The 23,494-nt window shown below is 43.4% G+C and overlaps 1 protein-coding gene across 1 annotated transcript; it reads right to left on the bottom strand.

Moving 5' to 3' along the window:
* Positions 1 to 9,355: 9,355 nt before the first annotated feature.
* Positions 9,356 to 21,529, bottom strand: DIPK1C (divergent protein kinase domain 1C). Its single transcript, XM_058832247.1, has 4 exons — positions 21,214 to 21,529; positions 15,738 to 16,415; positions 12,090 to 12,254; positions 9,356 to 10,455 (listed from the first exon to the last, which is right to left on the bottom strand). The coding sequence occupies exons 1-4, from the start codon at positions 21,394 to 21,396 to the stop codon at positions 10,240 to 10,242; spliced, it is 1,242 nt and encodes a 413-aa protein (XP_058688230.1). The 5' UTR covers positions 21,397 to 21,529; the 3' UTR covers positions 9,356 to 10,239.
* Positions 21,530 to 23,494: the final 1,965 nt, after the last annotated feature.

Here is a 23,494-nt window from a genome sequence, read left to right as displayed (position 1 = left end):
CCTGTTACTTTTCTCTAGAAGTGTCTTAAAAATAATTTTCCGCTTGGTAAACGGAAACACAGTGTGTGATATTTATACTGGTCATTTTCATGGAGAGCTCTGAAAAGGGCTACTTTATACAATTGCACTGGAGAGAGAGAGAAGGGTTGAGAAAGTTTGTCAGTATTCCCAGTTCTGGCTAAATGGTTTGGCCTGAAGGCAAGATGGATACATGCCCATTTCTTCCCAGCATCGACATGTGTTTGAAAACAGCAACTTGGCATAATGTTTTAAAAAAAACAATACTAAACACAAAACAACAACCCTTTTGTATCTGCAGCATATACTGCTTCTTTGGGGGGAAAAGGCAATAATATTCAAGCTTATAACAACAGTGATACATTATTTAGAATTGTGCTATGTCCTATTCACCTGAACAACTAAGGGACATTTTTTTTCATATTCTTACAGAATTAATTTTATTATTCTCTGCTAGTAATGTGACAGCTACTTTTTAAAAATTTTATACCTCCAGTGCTTGGCTGGTTTTTTTTGTTCTTAATCTTGCAACTGTGTTTGGGATAAAGGAGGAGTACTGGGTTTTTCTCAGGGCTGAGGTTCTGTTTGGGAGAGAGAATCTAAGCCACATAAAGAATACACCACACTATTTGGCATGATTCTGATTTTTCCTCGTGCTGAGGTCTTGCAGTGAACATAGATTATACTGATATCAACTCACAGCTCTGAAGGGCCAGAGAAGCCCAAACATGAATGCAAACTCAGGCATTGTTTTTTACCCTGGTCCTGTCCAGCCCCTGGCACAGTGAGGCCTTTATCCACTTGGCCTGGGACAGATACCAAAATATTTAAACCATGATCATATTTTCCTAGAAGTTCATTTGGATGTTGTCTTGAGATCCAAGAATTTTACAGAGGATTCGTCCTATTAGCAATGCAACTCTGCTATTCCTTGGCATTCACAAATCCCTTATTCTTCCCATTCCTCATCTTCCTCAGATAGCTTGATTTGGCTTTGGCTAGGCCAGGGTGTGAAATCTGTTCTTCAGCTGAGAGTAGAAGATGCCTGCAAACTCGACGGGCCACCTGTTAGATGGAGACCAAATACATTCTTTTGGCTTCTTCATGTGAATAAGAGCCACAGTAGAAGAAACATTTAGGTATTTTGAGTAACAATAGCTTGCAAAGGCTGTTATGTTTCTCTGATTTTCAAACTGCAGTTGACATTTTCGAGTGGCTCCATGCTGGCACTGAGAGTAAAAGCCACCTGGTCCAAGCTCTTGCTCAAAGGTGGACCTGTTAGACTGGATTTCTTAGGGTTTTGTCCTGTCAAGCTTGGATATCTCTATGGACATAGACTCTACAACCTCTTTGGAACACTTCCAGTGCTTGACCCTTTTCACTGTATAAAACCTTTTCTTAATACCGAGTTGGAATTTCCTGTGTTCCTGCTTGTGCCTGTTGTCTCTTGTCCTGCCATTGTGCACTTCCGAGGAGAGTTTGGCTCCATCTCCTGTACATACCTCCATTAGCTGTACACAGGAGTCACTGATTAAGGCTAAACAAGCTCAGACCTCTCAGCCTCTCCTCATAACAATCTTTCTTGTTCCTATGCAAGAGAGAGGATGTGAGGTTTTTTTTTAGGGCTTCCTTCTTCTAATGAAGAGCCACTGTTATCTTCTGCTTTTAATAGCAAGCACGTCATAGTACCAGAAGTGTCTGCAGAGATCCATACAAGCACCCTTTAAAAGCCCGTACCTATTGATTTGGCATTGCTCCAGCTGTGCTCTGCTTTCCAACATCTTTGCAGCTTGAGAACATGTACTCAGAGCAGCCAGTTTAAATATTTATAGCTGTGTAGTTGCACACTCCAGCTACCAGACTTTTATCCAAATGCCCAGACAGGTGTGTGTGCCTGCATTTAAATCCCTGTTGCTTACAGAGTTGGCATCTGAGCTGGCTGACAGCTTTGTGAACTCCTGGACTAAAAACTAGACACACCCTTGCTGTGCGTTATCATCTATCATATAAATGGATAGAGCACAACAAATCCTTTCTCTTCTTTTACACTTAGAAAAAGACTGCTGTATTTTGTACTGATTATTCAGAAAATCCTTCTCAGTTTCCTACATGGAAAAGCAGATAGCATTAAACACACCCCCACTTTTTTTTTTTTTTTTTTTTTTTTTCAGAAGTCTATGTAGCAGTCATGTACTATGACAGTAGGTCTTTCTCAGAAAGTTTGTGCAAAGGCTGCAAGACAGGGTGATATCAGTAGATGAGAAACATCCATGATACCACGTTTGTTTTGAATGCTTTTACTGCCCTTCTTGGCATGAATGTGGTGCTCCTCTGAAGTGCCAGTCTCATCACAGTTATTTCCTTCTCTTCTGCAGCCAGAAGGGAAGGATGGCAGGGGGTGAGCTCCCCACCATTGTGCTGGGACTGGGAAGGGTTCCAGCTATGAAAGAGACTTTCCTGGGTGAGACGCTTCAGTACTGGGAATGATGCTAGAGATTAGTCCTCCAGCACCCTATGGAGATCCATTAGAAAAGCAGTTTTTATTTCTCAGTGAGATTTCACTCAAGAGAATAAACACTTGTAACTCAATGACTAATGGTCAGTGCTGTCAAAGGAGAGGGGCCAAGATGCAGCCTTCAGCCAGCAGGGCAGTCTGACCCACCTGCTAATTTTCCAGGTGCAGGAGAGAAGAACTCTCCTGAGCTGCAGCCCCAAGTTCCTTGCCCTGCCCGAGAGCCAAGAGGAGGTGCCTGCAGTGAGACCAGAGCCCAGCCTCAGAGCCAGGCATCATTGGTGAGCCAGTGCGTATGGAGGGATAGCAACGGGCTGTGCCACAGTCCTTGAGGAAGATCTCTGGATCATATCTGAGTGGGTGCAGCCACGTGTTGGCCTTTCCACAGAGATTCCTGCTATGGAAAGGAAAAAAGTGCTGGGCTACGGTTAAACATCTGGATTCTCAATTTTATTAAATTGTTCATGTTACTCCTATCTCTGCCCATTTAAAAATGCAAGGAGTCCCCACTCTCCTGCTGACATGAATCAAGAGCACACACTTAAATGCCACTGAATTATGCTGGTGTAAATCCAGCCTGAGCTTTCAAACATGCCAGTATCACGTGTGACTTCATATTCAGGGTAAAACGAATGCAAAATGAATGAGGTGGGACTGAAGAACTGTCTCTGCATAGTCCACTTCCAGGCTTTTCTGTGGGGCTTATCACTGTCCTGTCCAGCTCTTGGCTTCATTTCTTCACTTTTGAAAGATATCTACTGAAATGGCAATGGAAATTCAGGCAGTATACTTGCATTATCTAATGCCTCTTCAGTGATATTGCTTTGGCTAATATAACACTGTTTATCCAATATTTTCTAAAAGTTGGAAACTAGAATCTGATCCAAAAAATGTAACTCTTTAATTACTTAAGAAAGCTCAGTGAAATCAATGGGTAAAACCACAGAATTTGATTAAGAATTCTGTTAATTTTTCATTATTCCTGTGCACTGTGTAATGCTCATTATGTTGGTAATTATTCTTGCATTTCCCCAATTTATATAGGATATAATTTGAAAATAAAACCCCAGGCATTTGTGGTCTGCCCACTGAGCATTTGTGATGTGACATGAAGTTACAGTTCAACAAAGGAATGCCTGAGTATCTGTGTGCACACTGCCATTACTCCACAAAAAATAGAATACAAAGACTAAAAGAAAGACCATGACTATAACATTCCAAGGGATGGTTTGTTCCTCCATGCTCTAGTCACAGTTTTGCCAAGAGTTAGATGCAGACTGAATCTGTGTGAATGCACAGAATGTTTGGCAAAGCACTTACATGAGCATATATAATCTAGAATCAGATAGACAAGTAGTGGTATCATTACATTAAAAGAAATTCTGAACACTAGCGTAATTACTTGGATATTTATTTAGCTATTGTTAGACATTTGATTCCATTAACCTATTTAATCGTTCATGTAATAAATATTTAGCCACTGATAAGTCCCTGCAAGATTAGATTGGTACTTAATAACCCTTGTACAAGAGAAAAAAAAACAACAAAAACAAACAAAACTGCCTTTTCCCACCTATTCCCTTTCATAGGATAAGGAAAAAATCAGTTTCCTAAGGACAAAGACACAACCTGAAATGTCTGACAGAAACGGGAAAGAAGTAATTGCCATACCTGTGAAATTTGGAGTAGTAGACACATTGTGCTTTTAAAATTTTCTTTGGAATTGGAAAGAAACACAGGGCTTTGAATTATGAAAATACAGAGGAACGTTAGCTCATTAGTGTACATGGGATATTGGTTGAAATATCTTTTTTTCAGCTAGTTATATTTAACTTCCTCTTTAGAAATAAAAACTAACTTCTGTTCTTTCCTGCAGCTTTGCATGTCGTACCTTTAAGAGAATGAACCCATCCTGAACTCAAGGCAGTTTGTTCTTTTCCTGCTGTAGCATGAATCTTGGAGAGATTATAACCAATTTAAGCAGGATGGGGGATTCTGTTTCTAACTAGCTAGAAGCAAACTGCTAAGGAACCAGCAAGGGAAAATGAGAGGTATTCACAATAGTCTCCAGCTTGGATTACATGTATCTTGAAAGCACTAGCAGCAGATGCTTGTGGAAGTGATTATGCACTGGATCATACGCACATCCTTCTGGCTGCCAACATCACTTAGGCACATTTTGTGGTGCAGGAAAAATCCCCTCCAGTTTACAGGAGAAGGAGCTCAGAGTACACTGCAGAAGGCACCAAGAATCATGGTGTTTAAAAGAGCTCAGCAGTCTCTCTGCTGCTCTGGGGCCCAAACCTGCAAGATCAAAACTTAACCCACAGGATTATGGATTGTAGCCTTTCAGGGATTTCAGCATTTTTCCCTACTTTAATTTATAGACATAATAACACTTTTAGTAAGAAAAATGCTCCTTTCTCTCTTTTTGGCTGATGTTGTTTGTTGCTAATTAGGACAGTTTTATGCATTTATGTAAATAGTAGTTCTAAAAGCTTTTTCTAAGTGATTTTATTCTGTCTAGCCTTTGGGCTGCAGATGTCATTATACAGCTCCACACTCTATTTGACAGATCCTTAGACACATACAACAAATGGCTTAGGTGATGGCTGCACTATATTGCCTGTGCTACTGTGCTTTTTTATTTTAAAGAGCTACAATGGAAATGTTGCGATATTTTTTCCCAATCAATTCATTGACATTCTCTGATTTTTAAGTATGGAGTCACTTATCTCTTTGGTTCTCAGTTCAGTTGTCCTGGATTTTCATTCTTCCAAGCATCTCATTCTTTCCCTCGCTACATGTTGCTGTCTATTTTTGCTATTGAAAGCCCAGTTGCCTTTCTCCTGATTTCTCTGAGGATCCAGAAAAGTGGCAGTGACTGAGGATCCTGCAGAGTGACTCTGCTAGTTGTGTGGACTCACTACAGGTGGTCCAGACAGAAGGATTTCATTTTTCATTTGTACTAGGCTTCAGAGAACATCTGCCAAAATAGCTAATCTGGTTGTTTTCATCCACTGATACAGGTTCTGGGATTGTTTTATAGTTGGCTGTCTATATGCATAGACTGACATCACAACTACAAGGCTCCTATCTTACAGCCAGAAACTCATTAAAAGCTGAAATTTATCACCTTCATGGCCATTGCATATCACAATATGATTTGCTGAAAGACAGGCAACCTGGTACATGGCTTCTTTAATTTTTTTTTTTTATTTTTTTTTTTATCTACACAAAAATAAATAGGTCAGCTTGGGTCTACACTTTATAACAAAGTAAAAAAAATATATCAGTGAGGAGTTCCTAACTTATTTGAGTATGTGATCCTATTTTTCACCTTGAGGAAATGTGTTGCTCAGTCAACATTTCTAATAAAAAAAAAGCAAACCCTTCCCTCTCTTCTCTCCTGGTCCCAAATATCTGTTGTTACCTCTAGTGCTGCCTCCAGCAATGTATCTGAATCCTCTCAGTGAAGGGGAGCCTTGGAAGTCACATTAGGGAGTAGTGGTATCTGTAAGAACAACTCTGGCTACAGCAATGACCTGCTTTTCTGGGCTAGTTACCATTGAGTCAACCTAGAAATGCAAGGGGGACCACATAAAATCTTTGGGGCAAGGAGTTCTGCTCTGTTTTGTATCATCCTAGACCAGGACTATTGCTTGCAGATGTTTCTTGCAGAGCATAAAATGCCAGTTGGAGAAAATGAGAAGTAGTTCTGAGAAAATCTTGAGCACTGGGTTGAATTTATCTTTCCTAAAGATTTCCCTAAAGATGAAGTAGACCTCCAACCGGACTCACCTCTTGCAAAATGTGGAAACAGGCAGTGTATCTGGATTATTGCAGAGCTGAAGCACATGCTGCTAACTGAGATGCAAAGAATGAATAAACAATGACTTAATGGCATTCCTGTTTCACAGGGAGCCATAAATATGGGGTAGAAGTTGCTGACTAAGGCACTAATTCAGCAAGTGGTAGAAATTAATCAGGAGGTAATGCCACTTTTATAGGGCAAAAAGAATATGGGAACAGACTGACAGAGCAAAGGGATGGGACTGAGATCAATTGAATAGGAGCAGACATCTTGGACTAAAGTGGCTGTTGCCAGTGCAACCAAATGCTATTAGTGAACCTATGGAAGTCATCTTTCATATGGAAGGGATGAGCAGTGGGAAGAATCTTACTCTGTCTTTGAAAAGCTACGGTGCGCTAACTACCAAAGATGGTAGTGGTGGGCAGTGCTGCCAGGGCAGCATGAAAGGGACTTCGTCAGAAAGGAGCACCAGTCCTGGTTCTTCCTGTCAAACACCTATATAGATTTTTGCATCAAAAGAAATAGATATTTTCACCAAAAATGTGGTTTTAACATCATACAAGCTCAAATTACAGCAATTTGCACTTGTCTCCTTAAGCTAAATGGCAACTAAACCAGTGCCTTAACTTTTTCTTTCTGTTCCAGGGAGATAAAGGCGCAATTACTGTTTTATTCCTGTTTTGGTCATTGCTACCTGCACTAATTAAATTATATTTCATTTGCTCCACTTTCTCTCCTGTTTCCCAGGATTTAGTGACTTTACAAAGCACATGGAGGGCCGTGAAAAATCAAGCCCTGTGTTCACAGAGTCTGTCAGATCCTCCTTACCTCCTTGAAGGTGTGCACCAAAACCTGGCTGGAGCTGGCTACATCAGTGATACGTAATCTCACAACCCAGCCAAGGACAAGTAACCCAATTGTGTTGATCTTGAGAGGTTTCTGAGGATTATTCTCTGTATCCTGAAAAGAAGTGAAACCTAATGTCCTGGGAAAGTGTGGTGTGGGGGAAGGAGGTCCCTGCCAGGTGGAGGTGGCTGCAGCCAGGCCCTGAGGGGGTTGGAGCAATCTGTCAAAGGCAATTTCCCTTCCTATATCCTGCCAAGATAAAAAGATCTTCTGAGCAGAGTCACATTCCACCAGCATTTGGCTGCCACCAGTTTTCATTTCACTATTTTTTCCCACCCGTTTTAAAAGTGAAATATCCCACCCAAGAGAAATTTATCCTGTCTGAAATGCAAGCCTGGAAATGGGAAGGGGAGCCCTGCCATGGTGGGAGCATGACTCTGCAGCGAAGCACCGAGGGTCTGTGTGATGACTGCTTTTCCCTGAAGGTATCCTCTGAGCTTGGGAAGGAGGAAAGAATGGCACAGGAAAACAGGAGGACAATGATATATAATATCTTCAGGTTCCCCAGCGACACTTAGAATATATATTGAGTCCCTCCTGACCTATCAAGGATCAGTGCCATCAGCAGGAAGGTTGTGTGAGGGAGACAGGGTCACACCAGCAGGCTCTGTAGCATCATTTGCACAGCTCAAGGTCTATAGGCCTTCCCTTCGCAGCCCACAGATTTGCATAAATAAAGTAAGGGAGAGATACGTATTCTTGAGTCTCAGAAGTGGGAATTTGTTGTGAGGGAGTCACGAGAGCACGAATGCTAACTGGTGATAACATAACCACATGACTTGGACATGAAAGGTTACCTTAAGGCAGCATCCATCGACTTAATGTACGTAATTCCTGACAGGCACTCACTCTTGCCTGTAGTAAAAAAACACAATTTGTAAAGTCTGAAGGTTTCCCAGATGATTTGTGCCATGTTTTCACTGTTCCTTTCTATCAGAAAGCCTTTAGCAAATGTTTTACCTGTTTTCTTCCTTGCTACAGTTTAAGCTCATTGCTGGTCATATCTACCAAGGAAATCTGGACAGGGCAGTTCTCTCCTATTCTCTATTTATCAACCTCTTTCTGTTTTTGAAGAGAGTTATCATTTTTATCTGCAGTCTCTTCTTCTTCAGACTAAATGTCACTTTATTGAATCTTGCATCATAAATCATGTTTCTACAAAGGCTGACATATTTTTTGCGTCTTTTTTTTTCTATTTTTCCTTCATCTCTCTTTCCTTGTCTTCTATCTAACTGGTACTTTACCTATACATGCTTCTTTGCCACAATCTGATTCTGTCCTTAATTATTTTCTCCATCTATGTCATGACTTTGTAACAGGGCCAGTTCTGAAATTCGTGTTTCTTCTTATTCTGCTTTGCCTTCCTGCTTTTGCAAAGAATGATCTTAAAGTATTGAAACATTCTTTGCCTGCCTGGTTAAAGGAGAAGTGTGAACTGAGAGCAACTTTACCAGTGAGGAGCTGCTAAGCTGGAGCTCCAGCTTAGCAGCAGCTTGTCCAGCCCCAGGCAAGGCAGCTGACTGTTCTTGTTATGAGTTTCCTGAGGGCTTGAATGATTTTTAAAAATATGATAGCTTATTGCAAGAAATATATATAAAAACTCACAAGCATCAGTCTTAAAATTTGAGCTAGGTTTTAAGGGGTCAAGGTCTCTTAAGCAGCTCCCATTTTTCTGGTTACAGGCAGTCTTTAGCTTTACCTTAAAGAGCCACTCCAGAAATGGAAAGTTTATGTCTAATTAGCACTCACAGGCTTCACAGCTGTCATAAGGCTGAGGGACACAAAGATGGAGCAGATTAAGCGCTGTTACTTGTCTCACAACCACAAACCAGTATTGCTGGTCTTAACATTGATTGCTCCAAGCTGAGGGCTGCCATAGGCTGCTGGGATTCCTGTTTGTGGGGTTTGTAATGTCCTCAGCCAAAACCAGGTTATGGGGACATTGCCTATTATTGGTCCTATGCACTTGTAGTGTCTCCTGAACCCATGTTATTTTCTCCAGCCACAGCTCTGCACATTTGAAAGGCAAAGCTAAGGTTTTTAAGTTAATCTAGAGTTCTTTATTGATTGCAAGATAATGAATTCGTACAAAAAAATTTCCTTTTGTTCATTAAAAAAATACCGTGGAAGAAAACTCTAGGTCTGGATATTGTTCTGTGCAAAGGACAGATTGTTGACATTCCTGGGCAATTCTGCTCTCTGGCAAAGGAGTGCTTCTTATCAAGTGCTCTGATGTACAAGTGCCTGAGGGCTTGTTCACATGGGAAAATCCAGTAGCATTATTCATACCTCTTCACTGCAGAATATAAGTACCCACATGGGAGCTCAGCAAGGGTATAATTATTTTGCTCGAGAAAAGTCCAAAGTACCTTTATATAATTTTTCCCCAAAAGAGTTAGCAATGGCACAGGTAATGCAATGACCTGGAGAAAATGCATTTGGGGACATCAGAAGGGACTGCTTTGTACAAAAGCAACTCTTTCCTTGTGTGACAGCACATTTCCCTGTTTGAAATCCCCTTTTATTTTATTTTATTTTTTTTTCACACAGAATGCTCTTTCTCTACTGTAAAAAAACCCTAATTTGACAGAGAAACTAAAACAAACACCATACATGTACTTATTCACACCCACCCACCCATTCTTTTAATTATTGATAGAGTTTTGCTGCACTTGCACTTTTCTTCTATAAATGCATCCTCTGAGCACCACACTCAGACAGATGCTATCTGAGCAGTGACTACAGCTCAGACGGATGTGCTGAATGCTGATGGAGAGGGGTAGTGCTGGCTCAGGAAAATAACCAAGAACGGAATCCAAGTAATGTAAAGCAATTTAACACTTGACAGGATATTATCAGGAGGTGCTGCACCTGCAGCCATGAACTTCATTTGCATAGCAGAAAAGCAATCTCTGTGCTGTAAAAATACAGGGTTAGGAAGGGTGGCAGAGAGACTGGGATGTGGCCTTTGCAGTTCTGCCTTTTGTGTCTACTCCGCCCTTTGCAGCTCTTGCTGAGTGACCCGAAGCAGGTGGTACAACTCAGAGAGTGATTTCAGAGTCCTCTGGTGCCCGGTGGCACCCGTGTGCCCCGGCTGAGCACACTCCTGCACAGCTTTCTGCAACTGCAGCTGTAGGGGCAGGGAAACCAGTGGTCCTCTGAGATCTGGGGAAAACCAGCGACGAAATATTTTGTCACAAATTACCTGGGGAAAGGAAAAAGAGCAGATTGTTGTGTTTCAGTAGCTATGACTAATGCCCTGCTGTTTCCCTGGGACTGAAGCAAAATGTCATCTGAGTCCAAAACGCCTTTAGCCATTCAAAGGAGGAGGTACAGAAAAGGAGCATCCACAAAGGCTACACTCTAGCTAAGGGACAGCCCTTTTCTCAGGCTGCTCCTGCACTTCCCACATCTTATGAGTGACTGGGAGAACTGAGGTTGTCTGGGGAAGAGGATGCTGAGGGAGGACCTTATTGCCCTCTATAAAATGCCAGGTAAGGATCAGCCTCTGCTCCCAAGTGACAAGCAGTACAAGGGGAAATGATCTCAAGTTGTTCCAGGGGAGGTTTAGATTGGGTATTAAGAAAAATTTCTTTACCAAAATGGTTTTCAAGTACAGGAACAAGCTGCCCAGGGAATTAGATGAGTCACTATGCCTGGAATATTTAAAAGATGTATAGATATGGCACTAGAGGTGTGATCTGTTGGTAGACTTGGCAGTGCTGGGTTAATGGCTTGATTTGATGATCTTAAAGGTCTTTTCCAACCAAAACAATTCTACGATTCTGCATAACAAGTGGTGAGGGTAAGGGGGTGGGAGAAGCAGGCAAAAGGCCAACAAGCTACACCCCCGCAGCCTCTGTTGCCACTGCCTTCCACCAGCACAAGCTGGGTGAGCTGTAACACACCTCATCCCAAAGCCAAGAACCCCATGGACACCCCTTTCCTCTACACCCATACACCACATCTGTAGAGTGGAGAATCACAACCGCTGCTTACATTTGGACAGCCTCAGCTTTCACAGAATCATAGAATCACTAAGGTTGGAAAAGACCTTTGAGATCATTGAATCCAAGTGTCAATATAGCACTTCCAAGTCCATCTCTAAACCATGTCCCCAAGTGCCACATCTACAAGTTTTTGAACACTTACCGGGATGGTGATTCCACCATTTTCCTGGGTAGCCTGTTCTAATGCTTGGCTACCCTTTCAGGAATTTTTCTTCGTATTCAACCTAAACCCTTCCTGGTGAAACTTGGTGTAATTTTGTCTTGTCTTAACACTTGTTGCTTGGGAGGCCAACACCCACCTCACTACAACCTCCTTTCAGGTAGTTATAGAGAGCAATAAGATGTCCCTGAGCCTCCTTTTTTCCAGCCTAAACATTTTCAGCTCCCTCAGCCACTCTTACAAGACTTGTGCTCCAGACCCTTCATCAGCTCTGTTGCCCTTCTCTGGACATTCTCCAGCATCTCAATGTCTTTGTTGAAGTGAGGGGCCCAGAAATGAACACAGGATTTGAAGTGCAACTCAAGGATATAACTTTACCATCAGCGGAGACAGAAGTGCTAATCCCCTGCCCCTGCTTATTCTGCTCTCCTGTCTGTGGCACTGGGCTAAAACCTAGAGAAAAACAGGGCAAATAAACACTATATATAGTGAATGTAAAGATCTGCTTGTGTGCCCCAAGCTGAAATTTCTGAACAGGACTGATATTTACATGGACAAGTTTAAAAACATGACTGTCTTCATCTCTCAGTCTCCTCATACATACCTTGCACTTCATAGTCAGTGTGATTTTAAAAGGAATGTATGCATGAAACAGCTGTGTCTACTCACTTGCAAGTTGTTATTGGCTCTCTGTGCTCCACATTTTCTGATTTTCAGATTGCATTTTGAAAAGCAATCAAAGAAATTACAATCTTCATCTCCTGTGCACTTCTGTTCCAGGATGTCCCTCATTTTGGGTTCAAAAAAGGCCATATCCACATCAATGGCCACCACCTGTGAATCAAAACATCCCATCAGATCTGGCACAGCAGAGCCTCCGGGACAGGGCTGAGCAGGCATTCTTTGCTGCTTGCTTTTGGAAATGCTGTGCTGAGAGCATCTGCTGGTGGGGAACTGGGAGCACAGGGGCTTTATTTCACTTAACTGAGTCACACTAACCTTATAAACAACACTTTTTAAACAAAAACAGCTAATGCTTGTGATACCAGGAATGGAAAAATGATTTGTGAACAATATGCATCCCTGGGGTCAATTGGATTGATTTGCCTTAAAGTGGAACTATCCAGTCTGAAGTCTGATTTACTTGCTGGTGCAGCATATGCAGATGACACCTCAACTTCTCAATTACATGATGGTGCATAATTACCCATGGGCCAGACAGTATCACTTAGAACTCAGCATTCAGTTCCACCCTGACTTTGCCACTGTGAAGAGCAGCAGTGGGATGTGTGAGGACAGCTGTACCTCGTACAGCTCCTGCAAACCTCTCCTAGCATTCTGTGGGTTTGAGCTTGCTCAGCTGTAGAAGGAGATCCCTGACTTTTCTGAAAGCTGGATCTGGCTTTGTCCAGTCTTCTTTGCTATGGTTTGACACATTTATTGTGCACAGTCCTTGCCCTTATGGTCCAGAAATATGTCCTGTAACAGAGTCCAGACAGAAGGTGGTCACAGCAGAAAAAACCTGAGTCAAAGGGGTCAGTCACTTTCCTTTCCCTGGCACAAGGCTCTCAGAGCAATGTGTATGCAGCACAAGGTTTTTGCAGAAACTGCCCATGCTGTGGCTGAGACCTCTCTGGAAGCAAAGTGTTGTGGTCTCAGTTTCTGCCAGTGCCATGCCACCCATGAATGCTTCACTTAAAGAAATTGCAGCAATAAAGAGGGAAAGAAAAGAATCCAGTACAGGGCTGGCAGCTGCCTGATGTGAGCCAAGCTGTGGGTGACCACAGGGAAGGAAGACTGTCTCCAACACCATGGATGTACAGCCAGTGAATGTTCACAGCTGCCTTTCATACTTGACAGTCAGGATCAGGGATGTTCTCTTGCAGCATCTGACACACATTTTCATGCCTGGGACCCGGGAAAAGCAGAGTTACTTTGGGCTTAAATTATAGTTTTATTTTTCAGATTCAACCTCCCAAGTAACAGGAGAAGATGAACTGTGTGACTGGAACAGCAACTGGATCAACCCCAGGAACTAAAGATGTCTGGTTTGGTAGAAGGCCAAATAAACCTTCCACAGGCAAAATAAAGAACATGTTCTAGTCTTCATTTTGTTCTTTTTCCATAGGGAAAAATCTCACAGAGATGAGGCATATCTTAAAAACATAAGCATTTTCAAGCATTTTGGAGAGCTCTATTACAATGATGTAGCCTAAGGAATTTTACATGTTTGGACAGGCAATGCTTTTTTTGGTTTTTTTTTTTTGTTTGTTTGTTTGTTTTGGTTTTGGTGGGGTTTTTTTTTGTTCTTTACTTCCTTAAGCTTTCTGTGTTTTTGCTGTTCAGTTTTTTGGAGAAGAGAGAGTGAGACTAGTACAGGGTTTCCCCAGTTTCAGCGTCACTGTTCCACCTCCCAGGTAGAGTCTTTGCCAGCACGTTTGACAATCTGATCCATTGCTCCACTAGGAAAATCAGCCCTAGTTCCCAAATACGTGGCTGCCAAAGGGTTCAGTGGCGTCACTGAAGTTCATCTTTTACAAAAATATGTGGGTATCCAGCTGTGAAGACACATCTGGGTGACACTCTGCTTATAAACATCTACGTTTTGGTGGGCTATGCTATGATCATAGTTGATGAAAAAAATACCTAAGGAAATACAGGAGGAACCCAACTTGGCTCATGACCTGATTTAAAATCATGTTTAATGTGCTGTAATCTTTCCAGTTTCCTCTGAATTATTGGCAAAAGAGGAAGTTCTCACAAAGCACTGTGCATTCATCCAAACCTCCTTCTAACTCTGTACCTTATGTGACTCCATGGCAGCTTAAAATTCTCCTGGATGATCTACTAGACAGCTCTCCTCTGTGCTGCAGGAGAGCACATGAAGGCTGGAGACTTATCCCCATGACATGAAAATAATCCTCGAAGTAAAACTATTGCATTCCAGGCACATTTCTTTGGGCATTAGAATTCTCATTACTCAAATGAGGAATAGTGGTACAATCATGGGGCTTTTTATTATCCTACACCAGAAACCAGCAAGTGAAAAAATTGCTTAAAACAAACACAAGGTCAAAAAAGAGGCTGCTCTGCTGTGTTCCCATTCTGGAACTGGTGACTGGAAGATCCTGGCAAAGCAAGCCTCACTAAAAAGGACTCATAAGCGAAGACACATCCGGTATTCATCCCCTTTCCCTAAATGGAATCTATTTTCCTGTAAGTAGGTTGTGAAACAGATGCTCTGGCGTGTGCTCAGCCACAGGCAGCCACAGCCCTGAGTAACTGAGGAAGATGGGCAAAGCCTGCCTTGAGGAATTCCTGCTTTGCCTAAATAGTGGTACAGCTTGCTTTAGTTTCTTGCTGTAGCTCCTCACCCGTTCCCTGTTCAGCTGCTGTATTGCACCTGAATAAACAATGGGAGGGGAGGGAAGGGTGAAGGGGAAACACTCTAATTGCTCTTAATGGCTGTATGTTTAGGTAGTGTTTGTCTAGTACTCTGAAGATAGGAGTGTTACATTAACACTCAGTGAGTACTAAAAACAGTTTTAAAGTCCCTGAAAATGTTTTATACTCAGAGCGAAGAAACTCCCCTGATGACACTACAAGTTGAGAGCCTAGTTCAAACACTTACTCACTGCACGGTACCCCCAGTCTGTAGACAAAATTCTGACTAAAACCAGAGGAATTTCTGTCCACAGAAGGAATGTGAGCTGCACTACTGCTTAGAAAATATACATAGCTATAAGGTCCGAGTTTCAGCTGCACAATGAAAAGTCAAAGAATGACAATAGCAGGGAGTTCCATGTTGCTGTCCCTGCATAGTTTCCAGACCAGATAAACTGACCACTGAAGCACAAATATGCGTGATTAGATGTGGGGAGTTCCCCTTGTGTCAGACCATGAATTCAATCTTAGCTTTCAAATTCATATGTTTTTTTTCATTACAGCATCACTACCAGAAATATGACTCAAATTACAGCTTCATTTAGAGCTTTTGAAATCCCCTTGCCTCCAGGAGGTGTCCCTCACCACATTCAAGGGACCTTGCCCCAGTGCCTTTAAAGAAGTGAAACTAAACAGAAGCGAGCAAGAAGTTTTCAAAATAAGCAGCGGGATTTAGTGTTCCAAAAATGTGGCTGTACACACTACAAAGAGGAGAAGCAATAGAGAATCTCCCCTGATGCTTGTAAATTCATAGGCTTTGCAAAAACTTAGCCAAAAACTGTACAAGGAGGGAAGTGTCATTTTTACACAGTCACCTTTGAACTAGAATTTGACCTCAAATTCCTGGAACACCATCCCAGAGGCCTAACTTACCGTGAGATCATGCCTGATAGCGAAGTTTTCTGGTTTGATGTCGCACAGGTGAAGTCGGTGAGAGAAATCATTATCAAAATGCTGCACCATGTCCAGAAAGCTGAGTGCAATGTCAATGATGGCTCTCACCCTGCTTCTGTGTCCAGTAAGGGAGGGGCCGATCACGTTTTCCAAAGGAAAGAGAGTTTTGTGCCAGGCATGTCCAGCTGTGAGATACTCCACAGCATAAAAGTGTCCACAAGAGCCAATAATTCGTAGCACATGTTTGCTGAAGTCCTGCAGCAAACTGAAGTAGATATATTCTTCCTGCTGGAGCAAGGACCACATGCTGGCCACCTGTGCTTTCCAACGTGGTCCCTTCTTCCTTGTCCATAGGGGCCCCATGGTATTGTTAGACAGTTCTAGCCCCAGGGCATTTTTGACCTCCAAAGCTACCATAAGCAGAAGCTCTGTTTCAGGGATATCCTGTGTTTCCACCTCCTCTAGCATACTGAGGTGCTGGTAGCTGGAAAAGATTTCTTTTTTGGACTTCAGTATGATGGGCTGGCCTCTCCAATCAGCCTGAATGACCTTCTTACCTCTATCATAGTAAAGGCAGTGTTTGTACACCAGCTTCTGTGCCACACACAGGTCTTCACAGAGGTCCCCAGTCAGGGCTCCGCTGCTGTAGTCGAGGCACTGGAGTGAAAGAGCAGAATATTCATAGCAGAACCACACCCCCATGGACCATGTAGAACAAAGACAAATAATGAGCAACAGCCCTAAGCTCGAGAGGTTTGCAGCAGTCACGGAACTGCAAACACACACCTATAACCATTGGGTCATTCAGCGGTTTTTCAGAAGTCTCGAGAAATCTATTACTAGGGGAGTTTTGATTCAAAACAAGGATTATGGGGATGGTAAAGGCCAGGCTTTTCAGGGGCAAGGAAAGGGACTGGATGACCTGTTAATCTGAAATTTGTTACACTTATGGGTTCAGTGAGACAAACTTTAAACACTTGGGGCTATGCTGGGTATGATTACGGGTTGTAACTAAAGCACAGAGTAATGCAGGGATTATCTGGAAGGTTCAGGTGGCATAGCTTAGACATTACCACTGAAACTACAGGAAAATCCACGTGTAGATGGATTTCCAGGATATTCCACAGCTCTGCATGTTTCAGCCTTGCACTCAACGTACCCTGAAGGAAGTGATAACCTCTTCCTGTATCACCAGGAAAAACAGAGGTTATATACAATGAGTTTTGGACCAAGACCTTTCAGCATTTTTGACTATGTAAATACTGTGGAACAAAATGAACCTCCAGGTTTTATATGTAATTGTCAGAAGTGACATTTTAATATTAATAGCTTCAATACTTAATCTTTTTTAACTGGAAAGAAATCGATCCTTGGAAACAAGGAACTGCTGCTTGACAGTTTAGTGGTCAATGCAAATTAGCGCAAGAACTGCAAGGATTCCCTCACCAGTCCTTCTCTCCAGCCAGAATAATTTCCATAGTATCATTTCCAAAAGTGGAGGCAGTTGATGTATTCCTGTGGCCATTCAGAAGTGCAGCTGTAGGGACTGCTTTGGGTCGCTCTGAAGAGGGGTTGATCAAAGGTCTCTGGTCTCTGGGAATAGCAGAGGTGGTGTAGAAAGCCAAACATCTGTGAGGCAGCTTGACAGTGTCATCCACCTCCATTGCTTTCTGGCATTTGAACCTTCATTTAAACAAACTGGCAGGTACCCCCTGCAGGTGCAGGACTTGCAGTGGCCACCTGAGCCCCACCTCATTTGTGACTGGCTGTTACACCAGGAATGTGACCATAGCATTCAAGTAATGCATTTTCTTGGGACACTCTCTGAGGTGTGTACACCAGAGGAATATGTTCTGATGCCAAGCAACATTTAGAGTCCAGCCATAAACAACACACTGAGGAATGGGTGGAGGATTAAGTCCAGAATCCAAGAATGGTGATCAGTTGACAGAAACAGCTCACTGAGGGCAGTTCAGAGAGATATAAAATTTATTTATATTTTGATGTTCTCACAGCCCAACTAAGAACATTCAATGCCAGTAAGGAGAGTAGGGTAGGCAAGTTCTTGCGTTAGTGTCTGGACACTGAGTCCATGCATGTGTGCAACACACACACACACATATCTGCATCCTTATCCACCCCAGAATGGATAAGGAGACTCACTCAGATGTCTGCAGAATTCAGAGCATGCAGATCAATGTTCTGGCTTTTGAAAACCTACTCCTACTAATGTAATGCCATTTTATTCTACCTTTTTAAGTAGGAAATGTCTTTTTCTCTGCAAAAGTAGGTTAGCGGTTCTTACCATCTGAACCCCTAAGCAACTTTAGAAAGAAAATTACAAACAGAAGGAATTTTTGGGGGGGGGGGGGGGGGGTTGGATTGTAAGTATAAGCACATTTAAAACTCTATTGACAGACCACAATCTAATTCTCTTCTGTTGCAGTAAGATAGGACTTAGTAATGTAATTGGGTTCACATGGGTGAATACTTGCCCCTGTGGACAATTTTACTGTGCTTCACTCTTAGAGGGTTCACAAGCATGGAATTCTGGCATCTAAAAGAACACATGACCATGAATGCCAAACATGTCAAGGTGCAGCTTATTTCTGTGTGTTGACATCACATCATTCTTAATGGCCTTAGTGAGAAAAAGTAGTTGTGGAAAAAGCAGACTCAGATTTCACAGGCAGAAGAGACAGGTCCTTTTGTGAACCTGGTTGGTGTTTAGGACTTTTCTGCTTTTTTTCATCTGAAGCTATAAATATTTGATTATTAACCTAGTATCTGACAAACAGTGTCTGAATCGTATTCTTCTTACAATGAACTTGTGCAGTGTTTTGCAAACTGGGATCTGTGGAAGAGGGCTTGACCAAAGAGCTCATGGTCTCACAGTGATGAAACACAGATCAGCCTTCCAGAAGTGCATTCTCAGCTGGTCACAAAGGCAAGCAAGGCTTTCAAAAAGGCTTCCTCAAGGAAGCAATCAAGAATGAACCATTTCCTATCAGACTTTTAGGCACAGTCTGCATTGGTAGTTCATCTTAAAACAATTACTTGACCCTTACATCCATTCCAAAGAGACAGTTTTACAGGACAGTCTTCCTTCATATTGGCATGGCCTGTACTACTGTGCTCCCTAATGCACTAGCTTGCATTTTACAGTATTAAAACACAAATTTAGTGGACCGAAAACATTTAACCAGGTAATACAGATTACCCTGCCATGACAAGATGGACCACTTATTATTTACCAGCACAGGAAGCTTTCCACTAACTTCAGACTTCACTATACAAGATTGTCCATCATCCTGCTGATAAAAGGAAGAATCATATCCCCAAAGAAATATTTCAGAAATGGTCATCCAAACTGCCATCCCTGTCTTAATGACTGAATTTTGAGATCTGTTGATGAGACAGTTTTAAATCGATCTAGTGACAGACCTTTGAAAGCCACAGATTCTTCTTTAAGTGCCAGATTCTTAAAACTAAAATATGAAAGTGCTACTAAGCCAAAAGTCTTATAAAGGAGCAGCTGTACTACACAAAAATGCAAACACAAGCATGGTTCAGACTCACTCATATGTATCTTATTAAAATTGGCTACATAATTTTTAATGTCTTCAGTGCTCTTATCAAGATAAGTTTAAAAAGCTGGGTTTAAATTAATGTGAAAGCTTAAATTAATGTAAACCTTGATAAGGACTTATATAAATTTAAATAACTCACTGTACCAACATCAGTGACCTGAAACTGATGTTACTACTTCTATGTAAACACAATACAGAGCCAGGTTTAGAAGGCATCAAAATTAATTGATTTCTCCAGAGGGAACTGAAATTGATTGCTATGATTTAGTGTGTTCAGTGTAAATGAAGATGAGACTGGCATTAGGAAAGAGCAGGAGGGGTTCTTTTGAGAATTAAAGTTGGTCCCTGCAAATTGCCCAGTGCTATTTCAGCCTTCCCAGTGCAGTACACATCCGCACAGGTGTAAAAAAAGGGAAATAAAACCTTCAGAAATGCCACTTGCAAGGGCATTTTCACTCACTTCCTTAAAATATCTCATCTCCTACTGAGAGATGACTAGTTTTAAATAGGTTTTCTTAGAAGCTGATTTTTGCTTAATAGAAGGTGTGAGACTCATGCTATCAGGTTACTTGTTTCATGGCTCAGTTGCACTTTCTGTAACTGTGAAACTCATGTTATGTTCAGAAGATGTAGGATGACTTATTTTGGGGCGGATGAAGAGCTTGTTTTGTAATTATTTCACTAGAAGGGCAATCCCTTTCTAATGTCATCTGGGAAAGCTGTTGCTTACAAACCTTAACGATACTACTGATTATTCACCTACTCACAGACAAACACAACAACCTCAGCTATTCTTCCTCTGGAAGGAGGGTCTGAACCTGAGCTGTCTCAGTGATAGAGACAACTTTCCAAGTTTGCGACTGAAATCTGATCCCTGGACTTTTGAAACCTTGCCTGACGTTTTCCAAACAGAACAGCAACAAGTCTCTGTCCATCTGTTTATTGGTGACTGCGATGGCAAGGGCCTGGACCTTCCTGAGCTTGGCAGCTCCGTGTACCTCCATATCTCAGTGTTCTTCCCAAGCACAAGGCAGGAATCATTCCTTTAGCTGCAAACCTGAGCTCAGCCCAGCTTTAGTCTGACTCCTGAGGTAAAGAAACTGATCTCACTGCCATTAAAAACATGCTGTCAGGACCACTGCCTGCACTTGCTTTTCCTTTATTATATAGAATTAAGGAAAATCTATGATCAGTTTTTTTGCTTGCTTGCAGTTATAGATTATTTAATTCCCACTACGATTCCTCCTTTCCCACCTAACCACTGTCACTACAGATACCCTGACTAAGAAACCAAATTGAACTAAAAGCATTAACCTACTCTGCTCCTCTTCTCAAAGTGTTTCGTACACAATCCTAAATCTCTTCATTATTAATTTTAAGGGAAAATTTAATCAATATTTGCAAATCCTGTCTTGAATTTTAACCACATCTTACGCCAGCCCCCACCAGACTATAAAGGAGACGACACAGGCTGCCTGGCACTTCTGAAAGACGACTTTTGTACAAACATCTTTTTGGCTACAAACAAAAACCCCCAACACCCCGAGGAAGGTTTTCCTCCGCTTCGGAGCGCTCGGTTTGGGCAGCGCACCCGCATCCCACGCCCGGGAGCCGGCCGGCCGCCTGCACCTGACCTCGCCCGGGAAAGGGAGGCAGGGAGGGAGGGAAGGAGAGAGGGAGGCAGGGAGGAAAGGAGGTAGGGAAGCAGCCGCCCTCCCGTGCGCACGGAGGGGCGCCGGCGATGCGGCACCTCCGGCGGCCGGAGCCGGGCAGGGCGCCCCGGAGAGCAGCCCCGACGGACCGACCGCGCCTCGTCCTGCAGGGCAGCCCCCGGGAGATGCCCCGCGTCCCGCCGGGGCACGTACCAGCCTGGCCAGGATCCGGTGGCTTTTCTCGTCCGTGCAGCGCTCGGAGAAGACGCTCCTGTGGAGGAGGAAGAGCGCAGCGCTCACTACCACCCAGCAGGCAGCCCAAAGGAGGAGCAGCAGCAGGGCGCATCGCCGGCAGATTTTGAGCCGCAGCCGCTTTAAGCCCGGGATGCCCCTCATCGCCTCTCCGGGGCTGGGCTGGGGCGGCCGCTCCAGCAGCGGCGGCCCCGAGCGAGCGGCGGCGGCGGGGCCGGGGGAGCCGCGCTGCGCCCCCCGCACTCCCGTCCCTCTCCCGCCGCCCCCAGCCGGGTGCCCCGGCCCCGGGCCGCTCCCGCCCCTCCCCGGGCCGGGGCTGCCCCGGCGGAGCCCGGAGCGCCCCTTTTGAATTTAAGCCACGTAGTTCCGCCGGCTTTTGTCTGCACTCCCCTGTGCCAAGCGGCCCCTGCAGCCACTTGGCGGCTGCTGCCCGCGCCCCCCGCCTCTCCTCTCCGAGTTTCTCACCCGAGAATAAAAGGAGTTTGAAGGGTGATGGATGCTGCTGTGGGAACCCTTTGCCATCCAGGCGGCTGCTCGGTACTTTGAAAGAGGCAGCCTGGAGACGGACAGGTCCCTCTGGTGAAGGCTTCGTCTCCCGACAAATGGGGAAAGGAATAAAAAGTTGTCATTTATTCTAGAGTTAACTTCTCCAGAAGAGAGAGAAGCCACTCAGATGCCCTTTCAGTACTCAGCCTCCATCGTCCCCATGGTGGGTCGCCCCTTGGCTCCCCAGCAGCCCCCCCAGCCCCCAGTGGCGGGGTGCAGGTTGTCCTGCCTCCCTCGGCGGCCGACGGACAACGCCGGCCGAGCGGCCGCGGTGGATGCGCTGCCAAAACAGGCAGGGTGTACTGGGTCAGAGATACTGGGTCCATAGATAGTCTTCCGTCCCTCTCGTTGTCTCCCTGGCACCTGTTCCTGTTATTGTGTGGTCAGCTCCACTGGACAGCCTCTGATATATTTGGCATCGTTAATGTTTCTGAGGGGTCAAAGATTCAGATGTTTGCTCCCGTGCAGCAAGGAAGATCTTGGCATCCTTTCCTCACTCCAGGTGCAGATGTTTACTCTCTCTGTTCAGAGAGCTTGGTTCAGTGATGTATGCTCTTAGCATCATGTCTAACTTAAATGAGAAATACTTCCTTGACAAGTCTTTAAAAAGAAAGCTGTCTCTATTGACATGATCGAATTTTATCTCCCAGCACAACAAGGGAAGAACACAGGTGCAGCAAACTTATTGTTATCCACAACTTTTTCATGATCAGTGCAGTTCTCCTCTACCTGGCAGAGCAGGACTTGAAATGGAGCTTCTAAGTAGATGGCAGACTGTGGCAGAAAAGAAAAAGAAAGTTAAAAATACTGCTGGACATATTCCAGCTTTCCTTTCTAGAGACTGTCAGTGGGGAGGGAGATGCAAGAAGAGCAAAAATACTTTCATCTTCAAAGTCTCAGAAGCAGAATCATTATCATTAGCCACATCTTCCATCAGTGTGTTTTGCTCCACCATCTCGTTTCTTCACCTGCTGTGGCTGCCTTTCCAAATTTTCTTTTTCTTTCCCCTCATACTTTTACTGAGAGGCTTACCTTTGAGGCACTGGTGATACAGTCTGTTTCTTGGGAATGTGGCAAGCAGCAAAGGCCAAGGAGGCAGCTAGGAACAAAAATATTTTAATCCTGTTTCTCAGTCTGATAGAAAATGCTTTCAGAAACTGTCTCTGACCAGCTTGGGGTGTTCTTTGGAAATTTCTAGGACAATAAGTGGATGAAGGAGAATTTTGTTCAGCCATTCCTCTGCAGAAGTACCAGCTAGGCTTGAAAACTGCCAACCTTCATCAGTGACTGCTGCCACCAAGGAGATAAAACTGCAGATCTGCCATAGTGATGTCTGGAACAATCCCGAGATATGTCTCACATGGAGGAGGGATGTGGGTGGTGGGGAAAGTCAAGAAAAATCCCTACTCCTGGTCCTAAGCTATCTAGGTAATAGTTTAGGCACTACCGAACCCACATGTATTTTAAAGCGTGCATCTTGACTTCTCTGTGTGTCAGCAATCCCCAAGGGATATTATGCATTTTTATTAAATGTCTGTGGAAATTCTGCATATATTGGTGTTTCAACAATAGTTCTGAAAACTAATCTAATTACACCTGACTTTAAGCCAAGAAAAAAATACAGAGATTTCAGACCAGGTTAGGTGTCACAGCTGACCTTCTCTAATTGCTGCTGAAAAAAAACAAGCATGTTCTT

This window comes from Poecile atricapillus, chromosome 2, assembly GCF_030490865.1.
Source record: "Poecile atricapillus isolate bPoeAtr1 chromosome 2, bPoeAtr1.hap1, whole genome shotgun sequence".
Lineage (NCBI taxonomy): Eukaryota > Metazoa > Chordata > Aves > Passeriformes > Paridae > Poecile > Poecile atricapillus.
Note: the sequence above shows the minus strand (reverse complement) of the source record. Positions and strands in the feature narration are given on the sequence as shown.